The 14811-nt window shown below is 34.3% G+C and overlaps 1 protein-coding gene across 6 annotated transcripts in view; it reads right to left on the reverse strand.

Annotated features, from left to right (window-relative positions):
- DMD (dystrophin) overlaps nt 1-14811 on the reverse strand; it is a 2262230-nt gene that overhangs the window by 1898170 nt on the left and 349249 nt on the right. For 2 of the 6 annotated variants that reach the window (XM_070257257.1, XM_070257254.1), the window contains exon 1: nt 5512-5815. The exons of 3 other annotated variants lie outside the window; for them this stretch is intronic. In XM_070257257.1, coding sequence (XP_070113358.1) covers nt 5512-5542 — 31 coding nt within the window. In that variant the 5' untranslated portion in view covers nt 5543-5815. Of the gene's footprint in view, nt 1-5511; nt 5849-14811 lie in introns of those variants that run through there. One more of the 6 variants, XM_070257258.1, reaches the window with a different exon arrangement.

Consider the following 14811-nt stretch of genomic DNA (forward strand, 5'->3'; position numbering starts at 1 on the left):
TCCCGTGCCCTTTAAGTCAGCACTTCGCTCAGGCTAAGGTAGTATTGCTGCTGTAATCTGATAAAGGAGCAGACAAGTTGTGTGCAAATAGAGACCAGTGCCAAGAATGAGCAAAAAGTCACTGATGTTTATGCCCTTTTATAGTCCTGATTCTATGACCGTCTTAGCCAAAAAGAGAGTGGGAGGGAGGAGAGCAATTTAAAACAAAACAAAGCAAAAGCTAAGGAGAGGGTGAAAACACTGAAAGGGTAACCCCTTTATTTGCCCATAATTGGGCATAATATGAGACATTATAATGCTAACTGTGCTCAATTAATGCTGGTCCTTTCAAAACCTCGATTATTTGCTAACAGTGGAAAGAAAGTACATCTAAAAGTTGAAAATAAACTGGCAAAAGACTACATGTTATTTTTGCATATGTAAATTCCTCATTGTTGCAATGCTCATGAGTGGGTTGAGAATTTATTAAATAGAAACTAAAAGCATGACAATTCAAACATCAGATCTTTTAAAGTTTCTTTAAAACTGTGTTAATCCTATTTTAAACCCATTGAGCTATCCACATTCTGACTTTATTACGTGGCTTAAGCATTGGGTTTCATAATGCACTTTAATATTCCTCCTATTCATTAAAACAACCAAATTTTCTACTAAAATAAATGAAATAATAAACTAAAATAAAATAAATGTAGAGGCAAAGCTCTTTTAAACAGTAACATAACACACTGAATATTTTTAACTAGCCCTAGATATATTTCAGCTTTCAAAACCGATGTATAAAAAAATAAATTTTCCAGTATTTTAAATTTATGGAAAATTATATCCTTAAAATTATATGGAATCAAGATATTGAATTAACAGCTCGGGAAGACTCATTCACAAACAACAAAAACAACAACAGCTGCAATATGTTACCAGCATAGCAAGGAAATCACAGTTCCATTCTAGTTAGAGGATAATTGTCGCTTCTCCCCCATCTTCCATTAGTGAAGAATGGGGTGCATGAAACAAAGTGAAAGTGGGGCACGGAGGCAGGAAGCAAAATATAATAAAGGAGACTGGGAAGAAACTGATTTCCAAACTCAATCCCGACTGCTAGGAACACTTGTTTTCTCAGGGCTTAATGTCACTACATGTACTATACAATCACCTCTAGGGACTGTAGGACCCCGGGAAATTGCTCTGTATGTTCTTTCACCTATTGAAATTTCCAGGTATTCTGAATGAATGATATCACAATAACAAAGATTGAGCACAGAGTTGAATGGAAATTCTTCCTTAAAATGGCAACATAACTGGAAAACTTGAGCTCTGGGAGAAGGAATACTGCCCTTTGGTTTTGTTAATGGGCATGAGGTGAAGGTTGTGTGGCCAGAAGATTAAGACTCTTTTAAGCATGAGCCAGCAGGGTCATTTCCTTTCCCCATCCTCATCTGCCTGCTGCCTATCAGAATTGGGACCGAGAAATTTAAGATACTCTTAAAACACTGGAGCCAAGGATTTTTTTTTTTTTTTTTTTTTTTTTTGCCACATCCAGGGTGGTAATCTTGAATGGGGAAGGAGAAAGGCCATGTCCCTGGGAGCTAAAGTGTTTCAGAATCTCTGGAGGAGCTATCTGGTTTAAAAAGGCACACGCAAAATTATAATATGTTGTAATATATGGAAAAAAGTAAACCACACCATTTTAGCTGTTAATCTTCACACTATATTTTGCAAATGAGTGACTCACAAAGAGCAGGGTTACTCTCCCCGTCAAGAGGGGATATCAAAATCTCTGAAAGACATACTTACTTTTAACATTAACTAGGGGGAGCTTGAAATTTTATAAAGATTATAAGGACTTTAATTCTAGATTTCACATAAGTAGACAAAGCCTACTCATATCGGCAAAATAATAAACTATACTATAGCAGTGCTAACTTTCATATCTGTATTAAACTTCAGAACTCCAAATACGTGTTATGAATATTACTGTCAATATTGTATAGAATGAAACCCCAAGGAAGTTTAACTAAAAGATGTTTTTAAATGAGGAAAACAACGAAGACTACAAGGTGTTTGTTTATTTGCCTTTTTGTTTGTGTTTTGAAGATCACTCTGCTGCATGAAGCATACTCCCCAAACAGAAATATTTTCATGAAATTCTGCTATGGAACTTGATTGCATTTAATAAAGAAGTCTTCTCATTTCCCATACTGCAGCCCATGACCTTCCCAACAAAATGCTCCAGTATGCACCAACTGCCTTGATAACAGAACACAAATCTCCTAGGACTACAGCAGGACTTCGTGTGAGAGAAAACCGTTGCCTCCCTCTGAATCCAATCAAAACCTGAATGCACTGTATAAAAATAAACCAAGGTCATCATTATTCCTTCTCATTGTGATTTGGCTTGCCTTCAAATTACATACCCTGTATATCTGAAATAACTGTACCGCCTCCATTAACTGAGTTTGACATCACTTTAATCAATGTATCTTTTCAGAATGAAAGGCAGAAATGTCAAATTCCAACCACTATAAATTCTTTTAACTCTCTAATCTGCATTAAATAAAAGCCTGTCATTGAGAAATAATATATGCTTTAAAGAAACATAACTAGCATCAAATTTACTTTAAAATGTAACTGCGAAAAGATCCAGCCACAACGAATCTCTTCATATGGAGATGATTTCCCATGAAACTTTTAAAGTTTAAGCCTTGAGGCCCTTCACTTACATTGGCCAAGATCCTACCTAATTTTGTATTACTTTTCTTAAAAGACCCCGCTCCCTCCACTTATATAACCTCAGGCCCCACAAAACCTAGGTCTGCTCTTCCTTTGTGGTTTGTTTTGTTGGACAGAGGACGTACATCAGTCTTATTTGTCAGTTTCTTAAAAGATGACGCATGTTCAAAATAGAAAATTAAAAAAAACATAGAAAGTTGTCTTTAAAGAAAGGTTAATTTCCAACTAATTTTCAATGTCTCTCTTAAGTAACTTAGTACTCTGTGATTTAAATGTGTATATATGTCTTTGTATAAACATACATCAAAATACCATGTTGCTTCTACTTGCAGGGGAAGAAAGAATAGTTTAATAAAAAATACAATAAATCATTTTTAATAAGTTAGGGAAATATTACAGTGGAAGGGGAAGGAAAGTTTGGGAAATCACTTTGTTTTATTCTTATGATAAAGCCATGATGGAAGATAATAAAATAGAATTAAAAAAAACCCCACCTGACTTTCCAAGACAACGGAGATTTTAATCTCTTTTATTAAACCGCACAAGTGGTTAAGAGCTTGACAATTTGTTTCATATATAGCAAATGACTTGGACTATAAGGATTTCAAATGAATACTTCAGGACTAAAGAGGCAGCTGTATTACCATCTCTGCCCAATTATGAATTTCTATCTCAGTACTGTCTAGCTGGAGTAGCGTCAACCAACACTTTTTTTAACAACATAAATTTGCACAAAACACTTTGCAGTCTTTTTTCCGAGTTTAGAGGAACTACTAGATGACATTCTCTATTTCATTTTCCATAATGTTATGCCACGGAAGAGATACAGAAAGCTTCTTATTAAAAGGTATATTAACTATTTAGATCAGCAACCTCTCTTTAAGAGTTAAGATGCCCTTGAAGGACTGCAAATGAAATTCTAAAAGATGATTTTATTAGACCTCAAGGTAATTTTCATCATATGAAAAATTCAAATGAAATATGTATTTGTAATGAATTATTTGAATAACTCTTTGCAATGGAATATTTCAGTAATTCTAAAAGTAAAGAATACTTACATTAATACAGTGATTGCTATTAATTAGTAACTATTTTGGTTAAAAATAAACCAAATGTACTCTTTTAACCTTTTCAAACTAAGACAGTTTTAAAAATTAGATTCGAATGTGAATACATTCAAATAGCGGTATGTCGTCAAGGAGCAAAAGTTAATGTGTAATATAACCTTATGAATATCTTCATTTTCTCTTAACAAACCCACTGTCATGTAGCATAAGTATTACCTGATAGTTTTAAAGTGTACTATAATAAAGTCCTACAGGGCTTGTCCCTGAAAGGCTAGCTTTCTTCAAATTCTAATTAAGAATTTAAAACGCTATTTGAATATCTGTGATAAAGCCAAGAGTAAGTTTGCCTCGCTTCATTCCAGAAATGCACCTTTGCTATTCTTTCTAAATTACTCTATACACTGGTTTCTGGTTTTAATTTTGGAGATATATCAATTGATTGATCAATGCGTACGTGTATTGCAAAGAACCAATATATGCTGTTGTATTTTTGCAATAGTAAATGGAATTGCTTTCCTGTCAGCAAGCAATTATGAAACTCACCAAAATTAATAAAATAATCATATAAAAATGTTTTACTACAAAATTTGTTAGCATCTAATGTTAGTCAATAAGTACACAATGTTAATTTTTTTCCACAAATTTTTCTCAGAGGGAAAACTTCTGTTGTGACTCTTTTCCCAGAAGTTCTGAAGAGTTGCTTATTTGGAGAGACAGACTTTTTTCATTTTTAATTATGGGCATTGCCCTCATATCTACCTCAGAATGACTATAATCCACAAGGCAAAGGCAGGGAAAAAAAAAAGGCCATCTCCTTCATCTACCTCTTTGGGACACACTGTACTCCTCATACATTATTTTTACTGTTGTGCCACGGTCAATTTTTATATTTTTCATTAGTCATCATGCCTTTCTTAAAATAAACAAAATAGTTTACTTTCTATAAAAGCCAAACTAAAAAGCTTTAATGAAAAGCTAGGTCATCACAGACATGAAACAACACAGTGACTTTACTGCAAAATAAGATTAGAAGTCCTCATGTTTTTATGTTGTTTTCTCAACAAAATTGTCTGGTCATTTGCCAGCATAGATCGTATTATTATTTGAAAGAATTTGCTACAGAAAAGAATATACAAAATACTAAAAGTAATATGAAAAAAGAACTTTAAATATTTATCAAGGCTTTTTCCAACCTCCATTTACCCATCACAATTCATTTTATTCTTTATTTTTCCCCCATGACATCCCAGATAAAATTTTTCTAACTTTGAGCCTCCACATGTCATTCCCATACAGCAATTAATTCATTGAGAATATATGTCAGATCACTATCCTACATGTAACCACTACGAAATACAGAAGTATCAAATAATCAAGATAACTCAGACTCACAAACTATTTCACAGCAATTAAAATGGTTACAAACACTCCAGGCCAGTTACGCATTTTCTATTACTTTAGTGGTTTCTTAAATAAGAAAGATGTGCTTGATTTTATATTTGCAAAGGAAAAAGTTTAAGCTCTACCTCATTTCTGTTGAAAAGGTTTCCCCATGAGAAACATGTACACCTGCGTATATGTGTACAGTATATATAACATTTATGCTTATTCACAAACTACTGTAATAATGTAAAATCAATTTGCCAAATCAGTAAGCTCGTCACAAACTAAAGGTTATGCCATGGTAAAAAATATTTTTTAGTTACTTTGTACTTACAATGGTCCTCTACTTCTTCCCACCAAAGCATTTGGGGAAAACAAAGTATATATCAAGGCAGCGATAAAAATCTTGGTAAATTTTCTCCCAACTTGATTGCTCCGGTAGGTTTAGGAATGATGAGAAACCAATCAACTTCAGCAGCCTTTAAAAAAATAACACTTCAGTTTTTCCTATTCGTTTTTCTCTGAAGCTAATTGCCTCCAAGATCTGAGTCCTGCAAGGGGAAAGTGAGTGATCCCAACACTGAGTGAGTCAACATAGTAACTGATGCCAGGATTCTGTAGAGGCCCCTGGATATTTCAAATTCCAGGACCTGCGCAGAAGCAAGTGACCCGCCTTTTCTCTCAAGTTGGTTTCCCATAATAGGACTGCCCATGGCCACTACATATAAGGTTGTGCTTACAGCATGGCAAGTCCTGTGAATTCAAATAATGTTCAACTGTGTTCTGATTAATATCCAAACCAGAATAGCACAGTGGGCATAGTAATGCTCTCAAAGCCTTCTAAACATAAAAACTTTTGAGTACAAAACCATAATAACACTTTCTGTAACTTCTATGCACACTTCTAAAATAACAGAGCAGAAAATCCTGATCAAGAATAGACTTTTAAATGCCTTTCCTTTTTTTACCCTCTCAACAACACTAAAAACTTTACTCTACTGAACAAAAAGAAATGCCCAGAATAATCTACGCATTTGTTATGTATCCACTGTCTACCAAATTTAATTTCTACCCTGGGGATCCAATCAAAAATTATGTATTGATGATGCCAACAGTCTGAATAAGAGAAGCAACAGCAGAATGTAGCAGCTGAGCTCTGAAGGCAGAATGTGTATAGGTCTCACGAGACAAGGTTTCTGCTAAAATATTAAGAGCACTCATAATGGAATGAAGAAATCCTTGTAAAACGTCAAATTTTCATTGTAGCTTATGATAAAATTTTTTTAGTAAGATATTACTCTTTCTTCAATTTCTTTGGTGACAATTACTAAAACACAATTTCTTAGACATGGAGTTAATGATCAATTATTTAATGGTTCTCAAAAGAAATTTATATGTTACTGCAATATGTAATTCAACATGTTTGCAAACCATTCTTTACCAATAGAATGCTTCTTTACCTTTTTATTTTTAATGCAACAAGTGAGTCCAGTATTTATAGGAAAGGTTGGTAACACTTTGCAGAAAGATATTCCTTTTGCAATTATAATAATCTCTGCTAAAATTATTTGTTTGAGTGTTTTTATAGTATCATTTGTTAAAATGACAGACTCATTTTTCTATGTCAAGCATTCAACTGCTTGGCATAGAAATAAATTATAGATGAACATAGAAAAAAACTGACATATTGAGTCAGACTATGATATTTACCTCAATAGTTAATTATACATATTATATTTTAGAGTATCATCATCATCACATCATCATTTGCTCCTCACAAAATCTATGTGAAATAAAACATAAGGCTTAATTTTAATTTTAGGTAATTGTATTTAAATTACTGTTATCCCAAATAGATTGAAAGTGTTCTTCCCCATAGGTCATCTCATTTCCTCTCCTTAGTGTTGTCTTCTGGATATGCATATGTGCAACAATTTCATAAAACATAAAAATGGTTTTGGGACTGACATGGATCCAAGTCTGCATGTTAGCATCAGTGTCCTCCTGTGCTATAGGGTACAGTATCGCCAAGTCTAAAGTTCTTTTATACTTTATACTATGAGGTTACCATAGATATAAACCCATGTTTAGGCCAAGGCATATGTAGTTTATCAGAGATTTGTAAAGTGTGGTCCATGAAACATCAGTATCACATGGGAAGTTATTAGAAATGCAAGTATGCCTGAGACCTGAAAAACAAGAAACACTGGGAGTAGGACCCAGTACTCTGTGTTTTACAGGTGATTCTAATGCATGGTCAATTTTGAAAAATGCTGAAGGCCGTTTCTAAAAACAACCGCAGCTCCAAATATACCAAAAACATGTCTTGGTTAATATCTAAAGTACCAAATATCAATAGATCTGAATGCCCTAAGGTACACCTTAATTGTCTTTCAGCCTTAGTCAATGGAATTTATTGGGCAACTGTAATAAATTCTCCATCAATGTGGACTACCTATATTTCCCTTAAGGTTTTACAATTTAGATGACGTCAAAATTGACTTTAGCGGAGCTATTTTAAAGTGAAGTCAGAGCCGTCTTTCCAGAGAAACCGGTCTGCTGTCTTGAAACTTGGACGAAGTCAAACTTTTGGACTGGGCCAAACTGGCAATTGTCTTACAAGCAATTGTTTGAGAAGTCAGGAGAACAGACATCCTGATCACAAAGACTGAGGGCTGTGGACCTTCTGAAGAAAGAATCAATAGTCAGTTAATATTTAGCCAAGACAAGCTCTCTGTCTCTGCATTTAAATGCCTCTGTATTTAAAACTCTTTTAATGAGCCTCTCTTCTTTGTTTTTAAAAGCCCCTGACTTTTACTCCATAGAGGGACACTATTTGGGTTTCTACCTGAATCTGTGCTTCCAAATTACAATTCTTTGATCCCAAATAAACGCTTTGCCTCTTAAACTGGTTTCTGCTTTTGTAGCTTGACAATGGAAAGACATGCTCAAGATAACTGGAAAAAGTGAAAGGTACACAAAATAAAATTTAGCCCAACACTGAATTCCAGTTCAGATCTTGCCACTATTTTCCTGTGGTCCTTAGCTATTTACCTCTCTCATTTAGTCCTCACAGTAACCACACCGGGTAGGTATTAGGAGCCCCATTACAAAGATGACTGGTCAATGAACTCCCTCAAGTTCCCATTGTTAATAACTGGCAGTACAGGGTCTTTTAAAATGTCTTTTAGCTTTTTATTTTCAAATAATTTCAGATTCACAAAAAGTTGCAAAGATAGTATAGAGGGAACCTATATACTCTTTACCCAGGTTCCCCCAATGGTTACATTTTACATAATTATAATGTGACATCAAAACCAGGAAATTGACATTGATGCAATGTGTGTACGTATTTCTCTAATTTTATCATACATGTAGATCTGTGTAACCACAACCTCAATCATGATACAGAACTACTCCATCACCACAAAGATCTTCCTTGTGCTATCCCTTTACAGTCACACCAACCACCCTCCCCCACCAGCCTGGTGCTCACTAATTTGTTCTCATCACTATAATTTTGTCATTTCAAGAATGTTCAATACATTGAATCATTCAGTGTGACCTTTTGAGATTGGCTTTTTTCACTTAGTGTAATGTCCTAGAGATCCATTCAAGTTGTTACCTGCATCAATAGCATGTTTACTTTTATTTCTGAGTAGTATTCCATGTTATGAATGTACTATAGTTTAATCATTCATTTACTGCAGGATATTTTGGCTATTTCCAGTTTTGTGTTGCTACAAAACAATCATGTTCGTTTTTTAAAAATTTATCTTGGATAATGCCCAGGAGTAAAACTGCTGCATCATATTGTTAATGTATGTTCAATTTTTTAAGGAAACTGCCAAAACATGCTGTACCATTTTACATATCCACCAGGAATGTATGAGTGATCCAGTTTCTCCACATGTGTGTAGAGATATATCATGGCAGTCTTAATTTGAATTGCCCTTATGGTTAATAACATTGAACATCTTTTCTCATGCTTATTTGCTATCTGAATATACTCTAGTGAAATGTCTGTTGATATCTTTTGCTCATTTTCCAACTGGATACCTTTTCTTTTTTTATTGGCCCTGAGCTAACATCTGTTGCTAATCCTTTGTTTTCTCTATTTCTTCTTCTCCTCCACAAAGCCCCCCCCCCCCCCAGTACATAGTTGTACATTCTAGTTGTAGGTCTTTCTAGTTCTGCTATATGGGACGCTGCCTCAGCATGGCTTGATGAGAGGTCCTAGGTCCACACACAGGATCCAAACTAGTGAAACCCTGGGCAGCCGAAGCTGAGCATGCGAATTTAACCACTCGGCCATGGGGCTGGCCCCTCAATGCTTTTTTTAACTCCTGAGATTTGAGTATTCTTCATATATTCTAGATATGAGTCCTTTGTTAGATTTGTGGTTTGTAAACATTTTCTCCGTCTGTAGCTTGTCTTTGCATCCTCTTAATAAGGTAATGCCAAAGTTTTTAATTTTTATAAAGTCCAATTTATTGAATTTATTTACATTTAAATCTATGATTCATTTGGAGTTCATTTTTGTATAAGATGTGGGAGTTTCTTTTTTTGCTTATAGATTTCCAATTACTCCAACACTATTTGTTGAAAAGACTATTCTTCTTACATTGAATAACTTTTGCACCTTTGTCAAAAAATCATTTGGAGAGGAAGATGGGCATGGATGTTAGCTCAGGGCCAGTCTCCCTCCGCAAAAAGAGGAGGATTGGCAGTAGTTAGCTCAGGGCTAATCTTCCTCAAAAAAAAATTATTTGGGCATATTCGTGTGGATCTATTTCTGGAATCGTGATTCTGTCCTATTGATTTATGTATCCAACCCTCTGCCAATACCACACCACCTTAATTACTGTAGCTATATAGTGTGCCAAACAATGGGTAGAGTTATTCTTCACAATTTATTATTCTTTTTCAAAATTGTTTTAGAAATTCTAGCTCCTGTGTCTTACCATATAAATTTTAGAAATGCTTATTTACAAATAGGTCTACAGATCCATCTACAAAATTTCTTTCTGGTATTTTGATAGGAAGTGCATTAAATAGATCACTCTGGGGAGAATTGACATTTTACTATGTTGAATCTTCTAAGCCATTAATGGTATATATTTCCAATGTTTAAGTCATCTTTAATTTATTGCATCATACTGCACTTTCTAATAGCATTTTGTATTGTGATTAGATTGTTTTTTCATGTTTCTAGTATGCCTATAATGGTATTACTGTCTGTTATCCATGTAATTGAAGAAAAAAAGGAAAAACAGCAGAGGTTCCCAAAGTAGTTTTGAAACAGAAGCATATTTAAAAAAAAATGTCTGTAACTAAACATGCATACTATGTATATGCTGTTTAAATAATCTTAAATAAGTTACAATTGTTTACACATGAATGGATACAGAACTTTACTTTTTCAAGAATGCAAAGCATATTTTTATTACACTGAAGGCTTACTCAGCAAGTTTTTTAACTACTTTCTTTAGCTACAGTTTTATGTTACAAGTTGTAAAATGAAGACTGGTCTTTACTTATATTTTAATAATAACTGGTAATCCCTGTATCATAAAACAGATGAACTATTCATTAGAAAGAAGTGATTATGGTAAGCTTAAAAGTGAACAAGGAGTGAATTCTCAAGAAATTGAAAACAGTATAGGCAGTATTTTATATAAGTTGAAAAGGATCTGAGTCATTTTCCCCACTTATTCAAATATGTAACATAATTTTAAGCATTATGATTAACAGAGTTTCACAGGATAAACTGTGAAGAAATAGGCTTCATAGGTAAGGCATTTATATAAAGTTCACAAATTTATTGATTTGGAAAAAATAATTTCTTGGTCATTTCTGCTTCCTTTCTGCACAGTGACACATACTGGTTGAAATGTTACACATTCTAAAGAAGCATATATATCTTAGATTTGTAAAAAAATCTTTCTTTAGATAAATCCAATGAAGAAATGTGCTAGTTATAGGGCTAGTTTATTGGCACTGAGGCCAGAAAAAATAAAGGAGATAGGATTCAGGCAATTTGATATTTGTTGATAAGTACTAAAAAGCTTGCTGGTATTTTGATAGGAATTGCATTAAAATTATAGGTTAATTTTTGGAAGAATTGACATATTTAACATGTTATATTTCCCAGTCCATGAATACCTTGTATAGTTCTATCTACTTAGGTTTTTGCTTTTTTTTTTTAAGTTTGTTCCATACAGATCCTGTACATGTTTTTGTTAGATTCATAAGTAAGCATTTCACTTTTTTTGGAGTGACTGCAATATATTACATTTAAAATTTTTGTTTCCAGTAGCTCATTTATTATATAGAAATACAATTGATTTTTGTATGTTGATCATCTATCCTGAGACCTTGCTGAACTCATCACTTCTATGAGTAATTCTGTAGAATCCTCAGGATTTTTTTCATAGTCCATCATAACATCTGCAAGTAGGGACAGTTTTAACTTTTCCATCCTGATTCGTATGTTTTCATTTACTTTTCTTGCATTTTTGTGCTGGCTAGAACGTCCAGTACTATAAAGAATAGCAGGGCTGAAAGAGATTTTTGCCTTGATCCCACTGTTAAGAAGAAAGCATTAAAATCTTCCACCATTATTATAATGTTACCTATGGGATTTTTGTAAGTGTTCTTTATCAAGTTGAAGAAATCCTCCTGTATTCCTAATTTTCAGCAAGTTTTTATTATGAATGGGTGTTGAATTTTGTCAAACTTTTTTCTGCTTTGATTGATAAGATCATGTGATCATTCTTTTTCAGCCCGTTAATATGATATATCAAATTTTGTTAAGGAATTTTGTCTCTGTATCTATGAATAATATTGGTCTGTAGGGTTTTTTTTTTTCTACTGTGTGTGTCTGGTTTTTGTATTAGAGTATTTCTTGACTCATAAAATGTATTTTGGAAGTGTTGCCCCCTCTTCTACTTTCTTGACATTGACAGTTCTTTTCTTTAATCACATGAAAACTGTCATGCTACTTCCTTCTGGATTCCACGGTTTCTCATAAGAAATCCTGTCATTTGAGTTTTTTTCCTATAGATAAAAATGCCCTTTGTCTTTCACTGCTTTCAAAATGTTTTTTCTTTATCACTAATTTTCAGAAGTTTGACTATGATGGGTGTAGGCATAGATACCTTTGAGTTTACCCTGTTCGTTCGCTCAGCTTCTTGAATCTGTAGGGTTTTGTCTTTTGCCAAATTTGGTTATTTTTCAGCCATTATTTCTTTGAGGACTTGTTCAACAACTTTTTTTTCTCTCCTTTCAGGATGCTCATGAAACGCGTCATAGATCTTTTACTATAATCCCACTAGTCACTGACGATCTGTTCATTTTTTATCAGTCTACTTTCTGTCTTGTTCAGACTGGGTCATTTCTATTGTTCTAGCTTTCTGTTCACAGATTTTTCTCTCTGTCCCCTAAAATATGCTCTTGAGACCATCCATCGAATTTGATCTTGATTACTCTATTTTTCAGTTCTAAAATTTCACTTTGTTCTATATGTCTTACTTTTTTGCTGAGGTTTTCTATTTTTCATTTGTTGCAAGCAAGTTTGTAATTGCTTATTGAACCATTTTTTATGGTGGCTGCTTTAATAACCTTGGCAGATAATTCTGTCATCTGTGTCATGTTGGTGTAGGTGACTATTGATTGTCTTTTTTCATTCAAGTTGAGACATTCTTTTTTCTTGGCTTACTAAGTTGATTTTAAATGGAAACCTGGACCTTTAGGGTATGATGTTATCAGACTTTGGATCTTATTTAAATCTTCTGATTTAGCTAGCCTCTTCTGACATTGCTTTGGTGGAGGATTGGGGCGATGGGGCTCCCTTGTTACTGCTGGATTGGGGTGGAAGTCCGGGTTCCCCATTCAACCTATGTGGATACCTGAGATCATTTCTCTCCTTGTGTATGTGTGCAACTTATATTGATTTGACATTATTTTAATCCCCATTAAAAATAGTAAGTGTGTATCTGGAAACTTGTGGGTTCATTCTTAAATATTTAGAATTTTTTCCACTAGGCAAAAAAGCTACAACTTGTGAAATTGACAGCACATCTTCACTCATATTTCCACAGACAATGAAGTCTACAACACTTGCAAAATGATATGATTTCAGAACTTGGTACTACATAGCAAAGCTTTCTATAGCTTCAAGACAGAGGACACTTACTTACTAAATCTAAGTAAAACTCAAAACTAATTTATCTATGTTGTAAAAACAATGGTTGCTAATTCATATATTGATCCTCAACCATTTTAGGAGGTAAATGTGTAGGAATTAATGAAGGCGTTTAAACATTTCTGAATGAAACAAAGGTATTATGAGTCCAAAGAAATTAAACACACCATTGTCAGTGAGCTGAGACTCAGTACCATGGTTTACCTGTTGCATCATTTATACTGTATTAGTCAAGATTCTGTCAGGATATAGGCAGTCTTAAAAGTATTCAACAGAAAATAATTTGTTGAAATAACTATGGACACAGGTATAGGCAGGGAGATGAGAACAAATAAAGGACAGTGAGCCATCCAGGTGATAGAAACAGTGGGAAGTTGTTTCTACCTCCAGGCTTGATGGGTTAGGGTGAGGGAACAAAGTTAGAATAGTAGTAGACACACATAGTCACTACTAGGACTTCAGTGAGACATATAGAAAGTAGAAAGTAAGTACTCTAAACTCTTTCTCCATGCCCTTAGATCTCCTCCTGGTGTCACACAATTTGCTGATAGAGTACAAGAGGCCTTGGTGATGGAGATGAAGAGCAAAGAATTACAGGGCAAAGAGTAGGGCAGGGAGTGTCATAAAATGGGTGTAGGAGTGGGGAGTGGGAATGAACAAGTGATGAATTATTAGCACATGGGCTCATCTCTACCATATCAATCTTGGAAGGCTACTCAGTGCTACTGTGATACCTGAGTGGAAAATATGGCCAGAGATGAAGAGATCCTTTGCAATCTAGCCCCTGCCTTCATTTTTCAACCCTACACTGCATCTCTGTAAATGCCCCTGAAGTGATCTCATGTACTTTCCTACCATTATATCTCAAATTATTTCAGAAGTTCATCATATATGTTCTCCGTGCATGCTGCTCTGCTCCTTTGTTGCATGTAAAATAAATAACTGGATATATGTTTCATGTGTGTCTTACCATTTGCTAGAATGCAAACTCCATGAGAACAGGAGTTGTGTCTTCCCTTTGAATTGCTGCATTCCCAATGCCTGTGTGTGTGCTATTGCCTCTGCTTGCAATTTCCTTATCTTTTATCCTTTGTCTGTGTATTGTATGTTTCCTTATCCTTCTGGGCCTTGTTTAAATTTACCTTCTCTATGAAGATTTTTTGAGCTTCCACTCAGCTCCATTTGTAGTTGGGTCTAATGATATGAATGTACCTTCACTACTCAGCCATAAACTTCTTGATGTTAAGGATTGGTTACTATTTATTTTGATATCATTGGTTCTCAAAAGGGCATTGTGTATAATAGGGGCTCAGTGACACCAGTTGGAAAAAAAGAATACAGGTAGGAGAAAGGAAGAGAGGAATTTATATTGCAGATAATTATAAAAACTCAAAATAAAGGCTGAATCAAACTGTTTGCAAGTAAATG

This window comes from Equus caballus, chromosome X (assembly GCF_041296265.1).
Source record: "Equus caballus isolate H_3958 breed thoroughbred chromosome X, TB-T2T, whole genome shotgun sequence".
NCBI classification, from domain to species: domain Eukaryota; kingdom Metazoa; phylum Chordata; class Mammalia; order Perissodactyla; family Equidae; genus Equus; species Equus caballus.